At 29.1% G+C, this 22,113-nt stretch overlaps 1 protein-coding gene across 2 annotated transcripts; it reads left to right on the top strand.

Moving 5' to 3' along the window:
• Window positions 1-793: 793 nt before the first annotated feature.
• Window positions 794-21,890, top strand: Bma-afd-1 (conserved hypothetical protein,hypothetical protein; the record flags this gene model as incomplete). Of its 2 annotated transcripts, XM_043079949.1 has the most annotated exons (33): window positions 794-907; window positions 1,737-1,882; window positions 1,988-2,150; window positions 2,599-2,680; window positions 3,139-3,294; window positions 4,413-4,567; window positions 4,792-5,125; window positions 5,324-5,505; window positions 5,588-5,683; window positions 5,832-5,899; window positions 9,830-9,960; window positions 10,100-10,296; window positions 10,495-10,726; window positions 11,083-11,257; window positions 11,620-11,794; window positions 12,152-12,347; window positions 12,697-12,756; window positions 12,944-13,059; window positions 14,517-14,609; window positions 15,334-15,411; window positions 16,750-16,815; window positions 17,142-17,215; window positions 17,737-17,848; window positions 18,392-18,461; window positions 18,791-18,879; window positions 19,173-19,313; window positions 19,393-19,707; window positions 20,081-20,443; window positions 20,634-20,916; window positions 21,015-21,117; window positions 21,242-21,383; window positions 21,482-21,571; window positions 21,756-21,890. In XM_043079949.1, the coding sequence occupies 33 exons, from the start codon at window positions 794-796 to the stop codon at window positions 21,888-21,890; spliced, it is 4,932 nt and encodes a 1,643-aa protein (XP_042935883.1). The 2 variants fall into 2 exon arrangements, with proteins under 2 accessions (XP_042935883.1, XP_042935884.1); XM_043079950.1 differs by lacking the exons at window positions 794-907; window positions 1,737-1,882; window positions 1,988-2,150; ... (5 more) ...; window positions 5,588-5,683; window positions 5,832-5,899 and having other exon boundaries at window positions 9,705-9,960; window positions 17,737-17,881.
• Window positions 21,891-22,113: the final 223 nt, after the last annotated feature.

Genomic DNA, 22,113 nt, shown 5'->3' with positions numbered 1-22,113 from the left:
AGAGGTTAAAGGTCTTAACGGTGAGTGAGAGGAGGAGAGTTGTTTGTTATGAATGGCGAAGCAATTCAGTGATGGTTTGAGGATTGTTGACATTGAATGAATGACCTTTACATGTGACCTTTTGATAATGTGACCTTTGTGATTTCAGTTTGTTGCTCGCATTCAGTTGGTAATTTCAGGTAGTCTAGTCATCATTTCAGTACTGTTTGTTGCATTTCTTTCATATTTAGTGAAATATTTTGTAAATATTTCTATTTTTATTTATTATTTGATATTTTAAATGTATTATTTGGTGATATTAAGTTATACGGAAAATATTCCAATATATTCATGGAAAATAATTTTTTATTTTTATTATTGCAAATTTTATTACGGGCCAGATTATTATTTCTCATAGATTTTTTAAAAGTTATTAACAATTACTTTTCTTATTTTCATTATTTTCCATTTCAAATAAATCCTTTTTCCTTTTTCTTTTTCGACTTTTTCGCCCTTCTGAATAAATCCCTTTTTTTCGATTTTGTCTTGAGAAAAGAAATCAATCTGAAAATTATTCATGGCGGGACAGAATCTAGATCATTTTTTTCTTAATTTTTATTTTCAAATAATTTCTAATTTGAGATTGATTTTGCCCTTTTGAGTGTTTCTTAAGTTTTGTTTTATTTTAGAGCTTTTTTTAGTGTGAGATTTGAAGATCAAAATTGAATAGATGAACGTTTTACCTTTCTTGAATGTATTAGAAATTAATTCGAGGAAGTATTTTAGTTTCAGGGAAGAAGAAGGTGCACCGACCATGCTCAGCAGGCTACCGCTTGCCAAGGAAGTCGAGCGCGAAGCACTTTGGCAGCTGGTGGATCAGTGGAATGAAAATCGGCTTGATTTATTCAATCTAAGCTATCCAACAGAGGTATTTCGATTCGAATTTTTTGACAAAAGTTAAAATGTTTGTGGATTAACTTGTAAGAAAATATCGAATTAGCTTAAGCTTTCCCACAAGAATGTGCAAGTTTAAATTTACCTATTATAACATTTGTGCATGAAATTACTAAAACAAAGGGTATATTTGCACAAATAAAACCATAATTTATTATTATTTAATATTTATATTAATATATACATATATTATTATTTAATGCATATACATATATATATATATATATATATATATATATATATATATTAATATAATTTATTATTATTTAATATAATTTATTACCATTTAATAAGAAAAAAGAGCATATTTAACTGATTTATTATAATCCACTCTGTTTATTTGAGGAAGCTGTACAAACCGAAAGTTTTCCAGTCTTCCTAAAATTTTTTACTGTAAATTTGGTTTTATTTTTTTTTTTTTTATTCGACTATTGTTACAACTAATTAATTCTTTAGCGTTAAACTGAAAAATGAGTTACAACAGTTATAATACATTTTAGCACTTTTTTTCACAGTTCTTATGCCGAAATAATAATAAAAGATTCACTTTATTTCTAATCCATAATTTTGGCATATTTTTTTGCTTATTTTATTTGAGTACTGTTCTTTTTTTACTTGTAGTATAGATGTCTTATCTAAATGTAATAATAGGTGGATAAAAATAGTGGATAAAAAGTGGATAAAAAAAAGTGGATAAAAAAAAATAAAAAAAAAAAAACCATATTTATAAAATGGTTTTATACTTGCTTTTGTTTATTGCTGTTCATTTGTGGAATCAAGAACTTTTTTTCGTGAGATTTCAGGATCTTGAAATTCATGGTGTGATGCGATTCTATTTTCAAGAATCAAAAGATAAGGTATTGACGAAATGTATCCGTGTTTCCAGTACAGCAACAACTCGAGCAGTTATCAGTGCATTGGTTGATAAATTTCATCCTGATTTGAAAATGTAAGTTTATGGATGCTTTCCCGTTAGCGGAAAGAACTCACACCAGCACCTTAGGTTTTTACTCTAAGGACTTGATACTAGTCTGCACAAAAGATTAATTTTCAGGCTCAGCAATCCAGAATATACCTTATGGGAGGTTCATGAAAATGGCGATGAGCGATGCTTAGCACCTAATGAGAAACCATTACTTGTACAGCTTAATTGGCATAAAGATGATCGCGAAGGTCGGTTTCTGTTGAGGGCACACCATAATATTACTTCTGTCAAGGTATAAATTTTCGTAAAACTTCATTTTAAGACTTTTTTAAGAATAATAATGGTGTAACAGTGAGCGATTTGAAAAACTAGATGATTTGTAATCATGTAATTCGAATTTATGCTAAATTGTTATATGGTCCGAGTTTTGAAGTAATTAGAAATTAAGGGAGTCTTGAACTACTTGATTCTAAATTGTAAAATTATTGTCCAAGCACTACAATCATATAAGACAGAAGTAGTTGTATACGCTTAAAAATAGGAAGAACTCGTAGGTAATTCTGAAATGGATTATATTATAGGAAGTTTTATAGAACCTACTTTACAAAGCCTATTACTTGCTGCTATTTAAATATATTATTAAACCATTTCCGGTATGACTGACTTTTGTAGGAGAAAGGAAGGATATGCAGTTTTTCTCAGGATAGAATTCATAATTTTGAAGGGAAAAATTATTCTAGGACACTACATATGGCCTGAGTGGCAATCAAAAAAGATTTTCGAAAAAGGAAGAAAAAGAACTGAAAAAGAAGCATCAAAAAGGTTTCAGTTTTATTAATTTCATACTACATTATGTTTGTAGCTCGTTGAGATTAAAACTAAAGTTTGTTTTTCTTCAGGGTTTATTTTTTTATTAGTTTTAAACTTTTTTTTTCGTATATTAATTGGATAAAGGATGATCTTTTATCAACCACCTGATCTGTATTGTAGATTTCACTAGTAATACTTTAATGTGTAGTTAGCGTTTTATTTCTCAGATGTGCTTGTTGATCGGTTATTCTTTTTATGGTGTTAATGAATGTAAATTCAAATGCCAAACCTTTTCTATTTCAGTATATGGTGGTGGTTGTTTTAAGATTTAGATTTTTTTTTTTGATATAAAAATTGAAAATACAAACGGGGGAGGGGAGAAAATATTGCCGGAAGAATAGTCAACTTATGGTATCGAATAGAAAGTAAGGTTGATAAGAATGATTTTCAACTACGAGGCAAAATTTCAGCGGTTGAGCAACAGGAACCAAAGTTACGAGCTTCTGAAGAATTATATAAAGCTTTGCCGCCAACAACATTTACACGAACAATTTCCAATCCAGAAATTGTGATGAAGAAACGACGCGAAAAAAAGATTGCGGCAAAATTAAAAGATTTGGGTCAAGGTAATGATAGAAACATCACAATTTAGTTTTTTTTTTTTTTTTTTTTTTTTTTTCATGTCATCGAATTTGAGGATTTAGTAGCAGTTTATTATAGTGCTGTGCGTTGTCTGATATTGCAAAAAATTGTAGTTTCTAAAATTTCTAAAATAAAAATAAACAGGAAAACAATATAAAGATGGATGTGGTAGTTGATATAGTGTTTAAATAATTTTAGGAATAAAACTTCGGGTGTGAGTTTTTCTTAACTAGGAAAGAAAAAAGGAAAATTTCATTCTAGGAAGTTGACAGCAAAAATACTATTCTTAAGAATACTACCAGAAATTTCGGAGAATTTTCTCCCAAAAACTCATAATCTATTGTAATATTAAATTCCTTATTGGGATTTTCTACAAATACAACTATTTTGGCTGGGAAGATGGGTTGATGTGGATGTTCAGTTCACAAGTTAGTATGATGGTTGATTGCTTCAATTGCGACAAATTTGCTTAAGATTTCGATTCTTCGCACCACCTCGAGAAGCTAATTCGCTATTGAAAGTGTGAATTGGTGGTCTTGTGTGTGCTATAAAATTTGCGGACACATTACCGGCGTTGCGTTATGTATGGCGTATCGTTAAATGATTAGTCCAACATTTCGCAAAAGCAATTCTTGATTCGACCATATCTCACAAAAATAAATAGCGTGTAGCATTTCTTTTGTATTATTTGGAGAAGGATGTCAGCTAATGCCATTAGTAGTATAGACTTAGTTCATCTGTTAATTAGAGACACTAATTCTAGTTTTCATAAAGAGTTTGAGATATTTAGCAAATGAATTATTTTGACCACATGATTTTGATGCTATACCATCATTTAGAGCGTTAATTAGGACTAATTTAATAGCGTAATTTAATAATACATTATATCTTCTTGGATTTGTGGATTTACTTGAATTTTGCACGAAGAAAGATATAAGTAAGATAATTTCTTTATTTATTATGGCAAGAATTCTTTTCTTATAAGAATTTTTTTTAAAAAAAAAGTGGTTAGAAGACAAATATGATTAAAAAAATCTGTAGTTGAGAAATTAAGATGATTGAATGGGTCAAATTTTAAAGTTCATTTCATTTTCAATTTCAGGTGGTAGTTTAAAGATTTATGGTTATGAATTAGAACCAAGTCGACCGTACGTTACACTTCTTGTATCAGTACGTGATACTACAAGAAGAATATTGGAGGAAGTATTAGAAAAATATGGTGTCAACAGAAATGTGGAGGAATTTGTTTTAGTTGAGGTAACTTTTCACTGTCACTGTCATTGATTTTTAGAATTAGCTGTACATTGTTTTATTAATGAGAGCGATACATAAAGCATTATCTAATGACTGAGTTTTTTTTTTTTTTTTTTTTTTTCTTTATCAGTTGAAGCTGCTAATTGATCTAGTTTCACTTCGACATCTAACTAATATGAAATGTTGATTTTAGGACAATAGAAAAATAATTGTTTCAACATTTGCAGATGGCGATACCTGTTTCTACGAAGCTTTCTCGTTCATTAAGTGATTTGCGATTCTTGAATATCAGTAGGCGTGAACGAATTATGGATTATAATGAGTATCCGTTGGTTAGCCTAGCAAATCATATACCAGATCCATCAGAGGAAATATTTTTTGTTGTGAAACAGCAATCATCAGAAGTACAAAAACGACATGCGCGTCATTCATCAATATCATCAACTGCAGCACTTGGAGTCAGTTACGCAGATCCGCAAAAGCTATGTATAGGAACCTCTCAAATTCTGCGCATACAAAATATTTTTGCTGTCAAACCATGTCTTTTACAACTAACTTCAGGTAATCTCTAGGTTGTATATTATAAATTTTTAAATGACACTTTATCTCATCTTATTTACCCCTTATTTATAATTTTTTACCCTTAATTTAATTTTTACCAGTTCCATTATTTCTATCACTGAAAAAAACTTTACTTTTTTTCACAAAACATTTTTTTTTTTCTGAGGTCTTAATTTCACTATATAGATATGAATTTAGATAGTAAAGAAATCCCAGAAATGAAACCAATACATATACCGTTTGGTGTCTTGGGTATAGGCTCAGATCGCTCGATGGGCTTATTTCTAGATGGGCAGAGTATCAAACCCCGACATGCCGTTATTAATTATCAGAATGGTATTGTAACGGTCACACCATCTGATCAAAGCGCATATATTGAGGTTTGTTCTTTAATACATGAAGTTTTAGAAGAGATAAATTGCATTAAAATGAAATACGAATTTAAAAAGATGAAATCTACAGATTGATGGTCAGCGTATTTCTCAAACTGTAGCTCTTCGTGATGGGAATATAATTGGTATTGGTCGCAGCCATATGTTTCGTTATCAAAGTTCTTGGGTTAGTTATTGAGGTTTTAAATTCTATTTTGAAAATTTTCTAAAATTCATGGTGATTATTATAAATGGAAATTTACAAAACAATTTGAGTTTCTAATTTTAAACACTTCGAATTGTTTGGGCCTCGGATGAGTGATGCTTAATTTTAGGATGCTGGAGAAGCGCATATGGTTAATGGAAACAATAATAAGTTAGAAATGGTTCCTGGATTGAGGAGGTCAGTATTCTATTCAGTTTATTTTCTTTACATCTAAATTAATGAAGACCGTTGTTGAACTTTGATTCCCGAGGTTTCTGTTGAGCTATCAAGGTAGAAGAAGGAAGAATGAAAGAAAAAAACCTTTCTTCAGTTTTTTAAATGATTGAAATATTTAATGAGATGATAATTTTAACGGAACTGAGTGTCTATATTCACGCATACTACTTTTGATAACCATTTTTCCGAGACTTCAAAAAATTATGTAAGCATTATCATTTTTGATTCCTTTGGATCCATTATGAAATTTTGTGATTATTGCAATCACTATTTTCTAGAAGGTTTAGAAAGGTGTTTTTAGTAAGTATATCTGGTATTTTGTTTATTCTTTTTTTGACAAAATTCACAAAAAATATCGTGATGTTTCCATCTTTTTTTTCCCCAGGTTCTTTTTTTTTTTTAATTAAAAAAAAACACATTGTATTCAATATTTTTTCTCCCATTATTTGTTCAAAATCATGGAGAAGCTTCTCGGTATACATCTTACTATTTGCAAAACTTAGATTAAATCATATGGAGTGTTTTATGTCTCTTAAATAAAATAATACAGCATGATTCATTGTTTGAATAGAGCAAGCAATGTTGATGACGAAAATATTTGCATATAAGCCTTCCGTAAAGCTTTACTTGTTTGTTAGATAGATATTAGCAATGTGTCAGTTTTCACTTCCAGACCATCTCTGAAAAACTAGTCTTGGGATTTTACTGTACAAATTTTCTAGTTCATTAACCAGTCGATTATTGGTATAAGTTTAGCTAAAAATAAAGAGTTGAAATTGTAACAGATAATTTAAAAAAAAAATTAAAGTAGTGTATTTTGATTTACTGGAAAACTTAGAACTTAAGTTGTCATTTCTTGTTGTAGAGTGGAAAATAGTAATTTTTCTGGTATAGAGAAGATCATAAAATTTGCAAATATTTCGTATTTAAAGTTTAGAAAAGATTTAGAATAAGTTTTTAAATGGAATAGCATAAATTATAACAAGAAAAAAAATGATCATTTGAAAAAATGATGTAAATTTTGGACCAAATCTGAGAAAATTCAAAGCGAAATAATGATTAATATTTGAATTTTTTTGGTATCATCTTCTTTAGCAATGATAAATTTCAAATTGTTCCATACGTCCAAATTCTTTCATTTTGGTCTTATTTGACTGAATTATTTATTTAAACATATTGTTTGCATAACTTTATACAAACGCTTAATTTTAAAAGAGCAATGAATTGTATCACTGACTCTTCTTTCTTCCTTCTTTCCATCTTTTCTTATTTTACCTTTTTTCCTATTTGAAATAATTGTTACATTGGCATGGTATGATGTATGGATGAGATGTTTATGTGTCATGCACATATAAGCAAACATTCATATCTACAGTTTTATATACATTCATTGTTTGATGATTCATATTTTACTTTGTCAATCATAAATATTCATTTCAAATTAGCCGGGGTGAAACCAAATCGAAACTATTAGTCATTTGCATATATGAATGGAAGTATTGTGGTAGAAAGAAGTAAAGAAATAGATAAGTAGAATAGAATGATTGGTATTTCTATGTGATGAATGATATTTGCTATAGATTATTGTGAAGTAAAAGTAGCTTAGGAATTAATATTGTTTTCTTGTTGGGAGTTTTTTTTTTCTTTTTTTTTGGAGTTATATAATCAAATTAAATTTATAGTTTTTTTTTTTTTTACTGATCATTCATTTAGAGGATTTCAAAAATTCTCATTGGTAACGATTAGTGAAATATTTTAAGAGGTAGTAAAGTAATTAACTTTATTAATGATGAAGGTATTGAAATATGTCCAAAATGTTAGTTTTTATTTTTGAAGATTTGCTGTATAAAAATCGTTTATTTGCCTGCGATGAGAATTGTCTTTCTGTTTACTTAAGGTAGGTAGTTCTTGATAAGAACATAATCGTGCAAACAATTGATCACATTGATGGTTATTCTATTATCTGTCTAACCTTAGTCGGTAATTTTCAATTTCAAAGCTCCATTTTTGCTTTATGTTGAATTGAAAAGTATTAGATAAATTATATTATAACTAGGAATATTATTCTGAAATTTTTTGAAAACTTTGAAATAGATGAGAAAAATAGTAAGTTTATTAGGAGGACAACCTGAAGTATTTTTGTTTTCTGTAGTATAATAACGATTGTCCGATATTTAATACAGTTTTTCTTTTAACATATGCGAAGCATTTCTTTTTCTCGTCTGTCAAATATCCCATTGATTCACTTAGTTAGAGAATTTTCCATTTTTTTTTTATGATAGAAATTATCATAAATTTCTTTTCTCACAAAAATGAGAAATTATTACAAAAAAAAAAAAAAAACAAAGTTTCATCTGAAATATCGATTTTAGCAGTGTTTATCATAGTTGATGTTTCAGATGAAAGATATGTTTAAATCTGTTTATACTAGAAAAGATATGTTTTCAAAACTTAAAGAAACTTTTTGGAATGAAATTAAATCTATTTCGGAATGAAGCATCAGATCTATTTTCCTTTTCCTGTTCAGTTCATTTTTTTTTCTCATTTATGAGTTATTATGATATCCGCTTTTTACGAAATTCATCAAAATTATCCTTTTTTTTTTCGTATTCTTAGTTCTGAAAGAAGCAGTATGAAAGGAATGGAGACAACGTTCGATGTTGATGGTAGTATGATATCAACTCCAATTGAAACATCAGGAATATTATCATCATCATTCTGTGTTAATCATCATTCTGGTTCGAACAGAAGTTTGCATCTCTTTGGTATACCACTTCCAGGTTTAGCAACTCATATAAGATGTAAATCAAATACTGATATTCCATTATTTATTGCTGCAAATGCTAATAAAAAGAGTGGAAGAATATCGTCTGATTTACTCAATCAATTGTAAGCTCTAAGAATTTGCATTTTATAAGAAATTAAATTTAAATCAAGTAATATGTTTGCAAATTAAAACTTAATTTTCCTTTTTCATTTCATTTAGTTCCTTGTATTTACTATAGCTCTGATTTGAATTAATTTTAGCATTCGTTAGTTTAACATTTCTTATTGTTTCATTATTTTCTAATCACTTATAATACCTAATGTATTTAAACAATTTTCCATTAACAAAAATAGTTTTAGGATTAATTTTTTCATATAAATTCAGCGATTATTAATAAATTAATATATTTAGTTTATGTAAAAATTGGGCAATTATGAATTAATTTTATTATTTACTAATTTTCTATTCACAGAGATTTAAGAGAAGTGTAGCAGAACTGATAGAATTTTAGGATGTATTTAAAGATTTTCCACTTTTTTTTCTTCGAATTGAAACGTTCTGTATCAGTAAATGTGTTTACTATATTATAAATTCCCTTTCTTTTCCATTAAAATTTTTATCCTTCCCAAAATGTTTGTTAAATCATCCATGGATAGCATTTCCTTGCTTAAACTATGATTTCTTAATTGTTTACACAAAATATTAACAAAATCGGCTAAAAACTCACTATTGTTCAAAAATCAATAATAGTTTAGTCCTTTTGAAAAAAAAAAGAGGTAAATTAACTTTAACGAATTTTTGAGCTAATCTTTTGGTAGTTTTATTTTTATATTTTGCAATGCCAAATCTGCTCAGCTTATCATCCATCCATGATTTCTTTTTTTTTTGTTTTGAGTATTACCCAGCTTAGTATTGCTTATCTCATTACTGAGTCTAGCTTAGCATTGCTTATCCTTGCATTCGAATCCTATCTCTTGTCTTTATCTATCCCAACTTTTCATGAAGAGATTATCTTACAACTTAGCTCTTTCTATATTTATTTCACTTATTGGCATGAATGATATTATCATCTTCTTGCTAGTCATCCCTAATTTTTCAAATTTCAATTATTTCACCACTTTTAGGTTAGCATCATCATCAACAATAAGCGAAGGAGTAGGAAATGTTTCAACATCTACCATAAGTAGACTTGGAACTGAGAAATCAATGTGTACGGCTGATACATTACCAGCTTTGGCTGAAGTAAGAGAAGAAGGTTTGTAATTTTTAGTGAGAAATTAGACATTTATCATCCTAATAACAAACTAAATTGAAAATATTTCTAACTGTTTATCAGTTATTTCATTACTTTTGTAATTTTTAAAATTAATAATATTTGGAGAATTTTTTCTTAGCTGAAGACGAATTTCTGCATCGACTAATTTGTTTTGAAAGAGAAAATGCACAGTTCAAACTTACGCCAGCATATGTGGTGTACGTGGTTGCACGTCATCGATTGTTGTTTCCTTCGCAAACAGTTTCTACTGATAGCCGCACGCGATTACAACTTTTTTTAACAAAAGCTGCTAATCGTTTTCTTCTTGTTTCAAAGGTTTTTGAACTAATTTCAATTTAATCAGTTCAATACGAAAAAAAAAAAATTGAAACTGAATAATCGGTTGACAGTAGTCATTAGGCAATCAGACCGCTAGCTTAAAAATTATTTATTAAATTGGAATTTGAATTATATGCAGTTCTGGTGAGCTTTTCTTTCTAATTTTACAACTTTTACAACTCAAAAATATTATAGCAAAGACGATCGCGAGAATCTCTAGGATTCTGGTTAGCAAATTCAAGTGAATTGTTGAATTTTTTCAAGCAGGACGTCGACTTAGCAATATTGTCACGTGGTATGCCTCAGCAGATTTTAGCTGGTTGTGTTGAAAAAACATTTGAAATGCTGGGAACAGTGTTAAAAAGTAGTTTGGATAGCACACTAAACTCAATAAGAGATGCATTCTTGGATGATCGATCTGCTTCACGTATGTGTTCATTTTTTTTACAAGGAGATGAGAGTTTTTTTCTTTTTTTCTTGTTTCGGATTTTTTAAAAATCAAATCTAATGGAGACAATCACAAGATAAACTGTTATAATCATATGTTTTTTTAAAAATTTTTTTAAAAGTACAGAAATTGGATGAATAATTTTGTTTTGTTTTTCTTTTGAATGACTGCTTATTTGTCTTGATTTCATTTCTCAAGCTTTTATTAGAAAATTTGGTTAAATAAATTAAAGGAAATTCATTATCTTTGCTATAGTTACCATTTCAATGAATCATTGATTTGACTAAAATTTTTAAAAGCTTAGCTGAAATTTAGCTAAATCAATCATATTTCAGATGATCTAGTTGCAAGATTGGAGGAAATTATGTGTTTGTTACGTCGTTGTCGCTTGAATGCAGCATTAACAATTCAGTTATTCTCACAATTATTTTATCACATAAATGTGGTACTCTTTAATTGGCTTGTATCTTCATCTGGCATACCATACTGTAGTCGAGCTTTCGGTGTTCGGTATGTTTCTTCCAGATAAATTCATTTATTATACAACTGCATTTTCCAACTGGAAGTTTACTAATTTGGAAAGAATGCTGTATAGTTAACCAAATGCATAGCTCAAATCAACATGTGAGAATCTTTTACAGTCAATTATGTTACACTAAATTCAGTTTTAGTTAAGGAAACTCAAATTTCATAGTTAAACTTAACAGCGAATATCGGTTTAATGGAAGCAGATCGAAATTATCAGTGATTTGTTTGGATTTAGTTTTAATTCATAATGTATTTCTGAATTTTTGACCTTTATTTTGTTGCATTTACTAGTGTAGTATTATTTAATACATTATTTCTGAAAACGCCTAATCTATCGATTTTAGACTGCGAACTCGTCTTAATTACGTGAATGAATGGGCTTACCAGCAAGGACTGGAATTAGCAGCTGAATGTCACATGGATCGTATCAATCAAGCAATAATTCTTCTTGTAACACCAAAAACTGTTGATCATATTGGTAATTTAGGTGCAACGTGCTACAAATTGAATAGCGTACAAGTAAGTCTGATTTTTAAAGTTTCATTTTGTTTCACAATAATTCTCCACGAACAAAAATTTTACTGATCGAATTTCTCTGAGAGGAAATTAACAAATTCTACCATTTTCAGGATTTACTTGCAAGCTCATATGTTTTGAGAAAGATTAATTAATATTGTGAAAAAAAAGGAAAACTACTTACAAATCTGCCACATAATTGTTTGCCATTCTATTCGAACTCTTGAACTTAGTTCCAAAATTTCAATCACTGCTAGTAACAATAAAAATACATTCACTAGATGTTTATATATTTTGTGATATCAAATGATGTATCTGTTTAATAATTTTTGAAGTTTTACATAATCGGTAATTTTTAAGGTACGTTGGTTCCTTGAGCACATAGTTCTGGATGTTGGTGAAGAGCCAGTCTTGAATGAACTAGTTGAAAGTGTTGTACGGCTTGCGGAAATTCATGCAGATGTAATGGCAGCACAAGATAAAGCATCTATACAACTTGAAGAAGAACCACAATTGCAATTGCCTTTTCTTCTTCCTCAAGATGGCTATTCTCCAGGTTTTTTTTCTTTTTTTAGGAAGTAAAAAAAAAAGTTTTGTACTTTGTAAATTATTCACTTAGTTCCATGTCTTCCAGAAATGTAATTTTTACTTCCTCCCTAAATGTGTATCTTTCGTTCTATCTTTTATTTCCTAACGGAGAAGAATTATGTTGATATTTATTGGTGCACAGAAACTTTTTAATGCTTTTTTTTGGTTATTTTTTTTCTATATTATGCTTATCTGTCAAACGTTTATTTGTTTATTTCTATTTAGATATAAATACTTTGAGACTAGTGGAAAATTTGTGTTTTTTTTTTATTACATTAATCTTAAATGTTTTTTTTTCAAATGGTTCGAATTTTCAGATCTTATCCGTGGACTTTCTCCCGCTTTTGCTGAAGTAATTAGTAGTCTACAAGCGCAAGGTACTGAACAATCCTGTATTTCATTCTTAAATTTTATGCTGATTTTTTAATAACTTTCTCGAATTTTTAAGCTTTAAGGATTTTTAGAAGATTTTATTCGCATTTTATATTACAAAGAACCAATACTGTTGCAGAAAATCATTTGGAATGTGATTTTTTTTTTTTTTTTTCTTTCAAAACTTTTCAGGTTTATGTCGTTTCCTTCCACAAAACCAGTCCTCAGGTAGTTGGACAGTTTATTTAAAAACTGCATCTCCTACTGAAGAATCTACGAAGGCAATCGGCTCACTGCAAAGATTACAGGTATACATTGACTTCTGAAAATAATTACGGATCTGGTTTTAATTTACATTAGAGATATATGGTTGAATATTTTGTTCGGTATATCTGTATGCAGTTTTTGGATGGATTAAGATTTTAGAAACCTACCATTTTATGGCAATTTATATTTCTTGACTTTGGAACAATTGGACGTTTCTTTCAATAGTTAATTTATGGAAAAGGATAGGAAATAATGAAAAAAGTAACTTATTGTGAGAGATTATAAAAAGAAAAGTCAGTGGTTAAAGGTGATTATAAAAGGGATTCAAACTGTTGGATAATACTAAACAGCTGTTAGTTTAGTGTAATTTTAAGTGTTAAATTAAGTATATAGCAACATTTGAAGGTGTAAAGAAGAAGATGAGAGTAGAAGATAGAAAAAGAAATGATCATCAGGTAGCCTAATTTTTACTATAGTTGTATTAAACTGGAAAAAGAAACCTTGGAAATCTTTATATTTGGTATAATTGATGACATATGAATAATATGAAGAATATAATAATGAAACTTTGCGTGATTTTATTTGATGATTTTGGCAAACATCAATAAGTATGTCAGAGTAAGAGTGTTAGTTATCATCATCATCATCATCATCATCATCACTTATTCCTGTCATTTTTCACATATAATTTTCATGTCATCATTCATCACAACTTGATATATATATATCCATTTTCAAGTGTATAAAAATGTTCATATAATGGAAATTAGAAAGAATTCTCGTCCATTTTTTTTTTTTTTTTGTTCGTTATTTGTTCCATTTATCTGAAACAACCTCATTTTCATTGTCAATCAGAATATCTTCCTTTTTTCCTTCCGTATTTTTTAACGTCCTTTCACAGATTTTAAGAAAGTTTCAATCGGAAAAACTAATATTGTGAATGGGCGTGTGTGTGTGTGTGTGTGTGTGTGTGTGTGTGTGTGTGTGTGTGTGTGTGTGTGTGTGTGTGTGTGTGTGTGTGTGTGTGTGTGTGTGTGTGTGTGTGTGTGTGTGTGTGTGTGTGTGTGTGTCTTTCGTGATTTTCATAATTTATTTCCGTACAATTCAAGAATCATTCAGAAAAGATGAAAAATGAGACATTTGTTTGATTGATGATTATACTTTGGTATTTTTTTTTTTTTTCAAAAGGATTATAAAGAAAGCTAAAATTTCCTTTATTCATATCAGCTCATATATACTAATTTATTTCGCATTGCTCATTGATTTCTAAGAATACATTTAAATTTTATTCAAGAACTATTTTACTACTTTCGCTTCGCCTACCTACAACCAAATTATTACTTGAAATTATCGGATTAACGAGGAGCTGTTTAAGAAAATTCATCTCTCTTTTCTTCATTCTTCATGTTTAACTTGAAATAAGTTATATATATATATATGGAATATTTGGGAAAATTTCTTAAACCATAAGCATATGGTATACATATGTACGTTACAGAACAAAGAACAAACTGAGTCAGAAATGGGAACACTATCGAATAGTCTACATGAGCAAATATCAATGTCCAGTATGAATTCATTACCCAAACGAGTAAGTTTAAATTGATTTTTTTGATTTTTGGTATTTTTAAAATTGTTAAGCTAATCTTTTAAAATTTTATATTTATGACCATCAAAAATGCTGGTAATTTTATAGCTGAGTGTCCTGGTTAAATAAGTGACAAGAAGATTCTCAAATCTTTTTTTTTTTTTTTTTTCTTTAATTTGGAATCGCTGCAGTTTGGTATCTATATTACTAGTATTTACTCACATACTGGTTATAATATTGTTATAGTAATGATTATATAAATGTGGCAAATTGTATTTTCTTTTGTTCTTAATCTTACTTAGACTTAAAGTTAAAGCAGTAAGGTTCTGAATCATTCACTGAGTCTGTAGTGTATAATTTTCATTAAGTCATTTGGAGTGGAATTGTGAAACCTTAATTTTTTTTTTGATATTGAAGTTTATGGCTGTTTAATTTCAAATTAATCTTATGCAGTTTTCTGATGCGTATCGATTGATCATTAATTAAAATATGTATTTATCAGCTGAAATTTTAAATTTTGTTTTGCAAAATAAGATATATTATTGTGTGAATATATGCAGCAAAGTAGTAGTAAATGACTGATGTACGGTTTTATTAAGTGGTGAATGTTTGATTGATTCTTATACTTGTAGTTTTATTCATTTTTCTATCTTCAATTTGAACAAATAATTGCAAAGAAAGTTTTTTTTTTTTTTTTTTTTTTTTTCCAAATTTTAGCACATTTCAGGAACGAGATTCAGAGATTGTAGTGATCACTATTAATCGTGGTACTGGTGGAATTGGATTAAGTATTGTAGCCGCTCAGGTATATTTTATATTTTATTCATTTCTTATATATTATTTTTTTTTTTAAAAAATTTTCTGCTAATCAGTAGTTTAAAAAAGATCATATATGCATATATATGTTTTCGTTTTTATATCTTATGATTGCTGCTTTTTTTTCTACTCAAATGAATGAAAGACATCATAAAATTTTATTACCAAATACAAATCACTCAAAATTCCTCCATTCTTTCCATCTAAATCTTTATTTTCATGTAAAGATAATTGTATTTAAATGTCTTTTTTTTTTAATGTGGCAATGAAGTTCAACCAAAAATTGAACATTCACAAATCACTAACTTTTGCAACTTTAAAAAAAAAAAAAAGAAAAAAAAAACATTTGAAAGTAGGAAAACAAAGAGGAAGAAAGTTTTAACTTGCTATTCTTCTATTTTGCTATGTTGCGCTACTGCTTCTTCCTCTCTCTTATTAAAATGTATCTTTTCTTCTTACTCTATTATTTTCAGTCCCCTGTTATTCTGTTATTTGTATTTTTCTTAAATTTTGTCAGTATGAAAAGAGAATTGGAATGATATTGATAGAAAAGCCAATTTGAAAGAGAGGAGGAGGAGGAGTATATCAATGTAACTAATAGATATCTAAAATTACATCAGCGATGGAAAATTTGCCTTATCGTTACCAATCTACAACATATCACAGATGACATTAGTAAACATTAAATAGAATATTTCTCAACCAAAGTTATAATTGTTGAACTGATAGTTAACACCTTGATGATATCTCATATAACCTATTTTACTTTAGATAGCAGAATTGTTCCTCTTACTATATTGCACATTTGTGAAATATCTACGTCTAATCCAATTTATAATACTTATAAAAATTGTTATTTTATCTAATTTTCCTATAACTGATCATTTATCTCTGATCATTTAACTTTATTACCATCTCACATACGCTTATCATTCATTTTCCATATTTTATTCTTATTTTTGCTTCCTATATTAGTATATTCTTTTTTGCAATTACTACTGTACTATTTTACATTTCTATTCTTTTCTTCATTTTACTATCTCTTTGCACAATTATTTGGAAAAACTTATTCATAGTTAATTAAAAAAGGAAACAAAAAAAACAAAAAAAAAAAAAAGTGAAATAAAAAAAGAAAAAATCAATTTCAATCTGTTATTTCATTCTTCTGTTCTGCATACTGTAATCGTGCTGATTATCATTGTTTTGGTGGCGATTTTTTTATTTTCACAAACGGATCCTAATAACAATTTACCTGACATATTTATTATCTGAAAGAGTATTTAATCTACACTTTTTATTTTCTAAAATGATGTTTTGCGTGGTTCAGGGGGTTGGTGAACATTCCATTGGTATTTATGTGAAGAAAGTTGTGGATGGTAGTGCTGCATATCGAGTTTGTTTTCCTTTTTTTTTTTTGTTTTGTTTTGTTTTGTTTTTTTTTTTCCTTTTTTGTTTGGATTATTTCACTTGAAGACTTTTATGTCTAAAAAAAGATTTTTTTTTTACATTATCAATTGCAAATCTTTATAGTTTAGAGTTAGTAGATCATTAAAAAATTTGATGTTTTTTTGAATTAGCATATTTCAGAAATGTTTTCTATTAAGATCTATTCTGACAACAAAAATCTATCTGTCAAGTTTATTATTTTAATAAATTAATTATTATCAAATAAAGTTTTTAGTTTGGAAATTTGAAAAATAAAAAGTTGTGAATTTTAAGGATGGTCGCCTTGAATCTGGCGATCAATTACTTTCCGTTAATGGCCAATCACTTATTGGTATCAGCCAAGAAGAGTATGTTTTGAGATATATTATTAAATTTCATTTGTTACTCAGTAAAAAACTGAAAATATTAATTTTGGTTAAGATGATAGATAAGATCAAATTATCAAAGCGATTTCAAGTTAATCCTTTGTTTATTTTTTATAAATACTTTAGCAACCTTTTAGCAGTTTGAATTGGAATATTTCTTTTTTTTTTCTTGAAATAATCTGTTGGTCAAAAAAAAAGAAAAGAAAAAAAAATGTTTGTCCCTCAAATTGTATGAGTCATGTTGAAAATTTACATTCTACGAATGAAATTGATCATTTTTTGCTGTTATTCTAAGCATAAGATTTTTTCTTTATTTTTTTTTGTAATATAAAAGTGTTATAGCAATTTTAGGAACATTTTGCAATCTTTTTGTATTCTAAAGAATGAATAGATGATGATGATATAGTAGAGAATGTTGATTGGTTATTGTCACCTACAGACATTATACATTTGCAAAACGAGAAAATTGTTATTGAATCAATTATTCATTTATTTATTTTTAGAGCGGCATCGAAGATGTCCTCGAGTGGACCAATCGTATCGTTTGAGGTATACAAACATGCCGCACGATACAATGGTCTATATGAATGGTTGAAAAATCCTCCGCAAGCACAAGTATCATCATCAGGCATTAATTCTAGTATACAAGTCGGTCTTTTCTAAGACTTATTTCTTTCTTTTCGAAGTTTATCTCATTTCATTCTTTTTTTTTTTCTTCTTTCTTCTTTCTTCTTAGCTATGATAAAATACAGACCGTTATATATGAGACAATTGCCGAAGAAGAAAATCCTTTTTGTAACTTCAATGACCAATCTATCCATCTTAACAAGTGTCTTTGTCTTTTTACATTCACAGTATTGTAATTGATTACAAAATATTGTAGATTCAATTTATGAACTATAGTCTTAAAATACAGTGAAATTATAACGAGTCAACCTGTTCGTGAAGAATTAATTTTATTGTATTTGAAAGTGACCTTAGTGATGACATAATGCATTTATGTTCCAAAACAAACCGTTAACAATGTTTATGACACAAAAGATTTGAATAATCATGAGGACATTGCCCGCATGTTGATTATGAAAAGTGAAATAATTAGCAAAATTACCAGAATTACCGAAACTTTTCACCAATATTTGTATGATTGTTATATTGCAGACAGGTCAGCTACCTTCTTCTGGCCAACAACCGATCATGCCGAATTCTTCAGAAAATGCATCTTTTGACGGTAATCATATGCATTTTTCATTGTTAAATTGTTTCAGTTCTTGGATATCTTATTGTAGCAATTTTAATTTTACCACTTGCCAGTTGAAAATAAAAATATTCTCTCAAAATAAGAGAATACTTTTAATAGATTTGAACTGAAAATTAATACATAATCTGTTGTGAATCAAATTGTTTAATTGTCACAACTCGATGTTTCTCATTTGGTGCATACTTTCCGTTACAATTTAAAATTTAGTGCATTTACAATAAAATTTGTGTTTAAATTTCATAATTTGAATCAAACATGAGTCATAATATTTTATGGACTATATTATTTTTGTGTTACAGCTATCACTAACACTCAGCGATTTTCATATCAAAATTCAAACGCGTCGATGAATTCTAATTACTCCAACAATGCTCACTTCAACTTAATGGTGCTTTTCTTGAATTATTATGGATTATATTATTCATAACTTGCTAGTTGAAAACAAAAAAATATTATGAATTATTAATAAAATTTTGTTCTTTGCTTTTTGTTTTTTTGTTTTATAATTTCATTATACAATTTCATCGCAATTGCTGATATCATTGTTGTTGAGATTTGGTCGCAGGTTAAATGATAGCCTTATCAGCTTTGCTTGTCCTGGATCAATTTACTTCCACATCATTTATCACAGAAACATCTTACATATATTATTAAAGTTTATTAATTATATTTTATTTTCAGAAACCTGCACGCAATGGATGTGCTGGGACAACGATTAATAGCACTTATCAGATGCAGCCACAGCATGATTCAATTACTGCAACTGATCAGCAACTAATCAAAAATCGATCATCTTCAACATCTGACATTTATCAGAATCCGGTTTGATTTATCAATTCACAATATTGTGCAAATTTTTCAATCTACGTATGCTTTATTTTTCTTTAATCATCATTTTCAGGTTGACAAGGCATTGACCGTTTCTCTGACATCGTTACAGCCATCTTCCGGTACTACCACAGTTCCAGCAGTACACTGTGAAAAATATCAGACAAGTACAACAAATTCGCAACGTAGTACCATGCCATCTCATTATCGAAATATTCGTCCCATCGTTATTCAGCCATCACGTCCTACACCATCACCAACTTTACGTCAACAACAGCAACAACAACAGAAGTATCATACACGTTCACATTCTCCATCTCATCTTTATGCCAATTCTGCTTTATCATCCACTCATTGCCAGAATTCGACATTGAAAAATACTCTATCAGTAAGTTCTTTTTTTTTTTTTCTTAAAAATGTGCACCATTCATACTTATCTTTTAACTCTACCAAGTGTTTTCATTATCTTACTGTCATATACATTCTTGTATATTTCATGCCAGTTCTCATTAAAAATTTCTTTACATCGTATGCAATATTTCTTTAATCAGCTCATTTAGTACAACTTTTGAATTTTTACTTTTGGCTTAATGAAAATTTGTTTCCTTCTTAGCATCTTTATTTCAAATCAAAATTTTGAAAAGAAAAATGAAAATTCGTTTCGGAAATTCAAGTTTAAATTAAATTTGGTAACTTGGAGGTTAATTTTTTAATCATCTTTGCTAGTTTCTCTATTTCCTTCTCATTTGTTTACTTTGCAGTCGGAATATGTTTTGTCAAGTGCATCATCATCACCGATTACTGATTATGCAAATTTACCTTTAATCGAAGATCATCATTCTACCTTCGATTCATCCTATTCTTCTACCTCTTCACGCATTCTTCCATATCAGCGTCATTTTCCACACATTTCTACGCAGCAACAATTTGAGACTTCACGAACTGCTAACACAAATTCCACATTACGTGAGCAAAATTCGGTTGCTTCTACGTCATCATCTCACAATTCTTCACGATCATCGGTTATTGCTGCAATGCAAGAACCGGGAGTAGCGATGGATGAATGTACGGGACGTCGGTTTACGAAGAAAGCACCACCTGTACCACCCAAACGTCATGTCACTGTAAGTTTTTTATGTTCGGTTTCCTTTCTCCCTTCGTACTATCATATTTTGGTTGGTTTTAAATGAACCTCTTATTTTCTTTCGAAATTTATAGTTTTTAATGTAGGTCTTCCAATCTCTTTCACATTAACATGTTCTTATTCTTTTTTTTAAAAAAAGAAAGAAGTCCTTAACATTTTATATTTTGAAGAGACGAGATGAGTTGAACGAGCAACTGGATAAGCTTGAATCAAAAGGTTCCGCAATGACCGAAGCAGATCATCAAAAATATCGTGAGCTTGTTAACGAATTAGCAAAAATCCGCGTACCATTTCCAGTTGAATCAAATTCAAACAAAAACATTGCTCAGCGGGAACATTTGAAATCCGTATCACCAGAGATCGTTATTTCTACAAGAGGGGATGGTTCATGTTTTGAACGACCGAAAAACTTATCAATATCGGAAAAATGTGAAAATACATCAAGCAAACTAGGTTGGTAAAAATTCAGTTTAGATTTGGTGTATATTCTGCACTGTTCTTTCATTCGCATCATTGATTTTTATGACCAGACATTTAGATAACATTTTTAGAAGTGAATAATGTGGAAAAAATAGCTGAACAGCAGAAACAGGACACTCTTGCAAGAGATCAAGAGAGATTTATGGAAGAAAAGAAAGATTCGTTGTCGACCAAGTATGTTTTCTTGATTTAAGTAATCAGTTTTTGCTCATATTTCAGGAGATCAGAAATTATTTCACAGCAAAACTTCATAGTTCAACAATCCCTTTGTGAAAATCATATTCAAAATTTCATTTAGTGAAAATTTCGATGAGACGATAACGAAGAAGAAGGGAGTACAGTGGGGTAACAGCGTTGAGGAGAATTTTGAAAAACGAGATTCGGATGGTGACAATAAACTTATGTATGAAGATGACGATCAACCGGAACCAAGAGCTCAGGTGAGTTTTTTTATTTATAAAAAGATAATGTTTTACTTATTTCTTGATTCATTCTATCGTAAAGGATCCACCACATTAAGTACCACTCCTTATTTCAGGTACTTGGTACCCATGAAGTATATCGAGATCCACGACAGGCACGTCTCATTGAACTGGAAGCAAAGCAACATGCAGCAAAAGAGGCAAAGGTGATTTTTTGGTTTTTATTGGATAAGCTCTGTGTATAACAAGTAGTGAGAATCTCTGTATATAATAAGTAGTGAGAATTAGAATCTTCGTCTTTTCTAGGACTTTTCTAGGGATTGTAGACAAATTACAGAAAACCTGAACAACTTAAAAATTTTTTTTTTTTGAAATCAATTTTTTTGTCAGATTGATGGCTCCAAGTTAGGATTCCGCGATAAAATGCAATTATTTGCTGAACAAATCGGTGAGAAAGCTCTAAAGGATCGTTATAAAGCATCTACTATACAGCGTGAAATCGAACAAACAATGGATGATTTCTGAAATCCTTCCCTGAATATTGGACTTGGTTAATAAATATAGCATTATGCAAGTGAAGTACAAATTCATGGTTATGCTTGACTTCTTTTTCTATAAAAAAAAACTGTTAGTTCTTTTTATGTGACAATTCAAGGATTATTCGAGAAAATGATTAATAGTAGTTGTTCGTTGACACAAACATATACGTTTTTTTTTTTTTTTTTTTTTCCTGCTAATATATGATGGA

The sequence above is a fragment of the Brugia malayi genome (assembly GCF_000002995.4).
Source record: "Brugia malayi strain FR3 genome assembly, contig: Bm_v4_Chr3_scaffold_001, whole genome shotgun sequence".
Taxonomy (NCBI): Eukaryota; Metazoa; Nematoda; class Chromadorea; order Rhabditida; family Onchocercidae; genus Brugia; species Brugia malayi.
The sequence above is the reverse complement of the archived record's forward strand: the minus strand, read 5'-3'. Positions and strand labels throughout refer to the sequence as shown.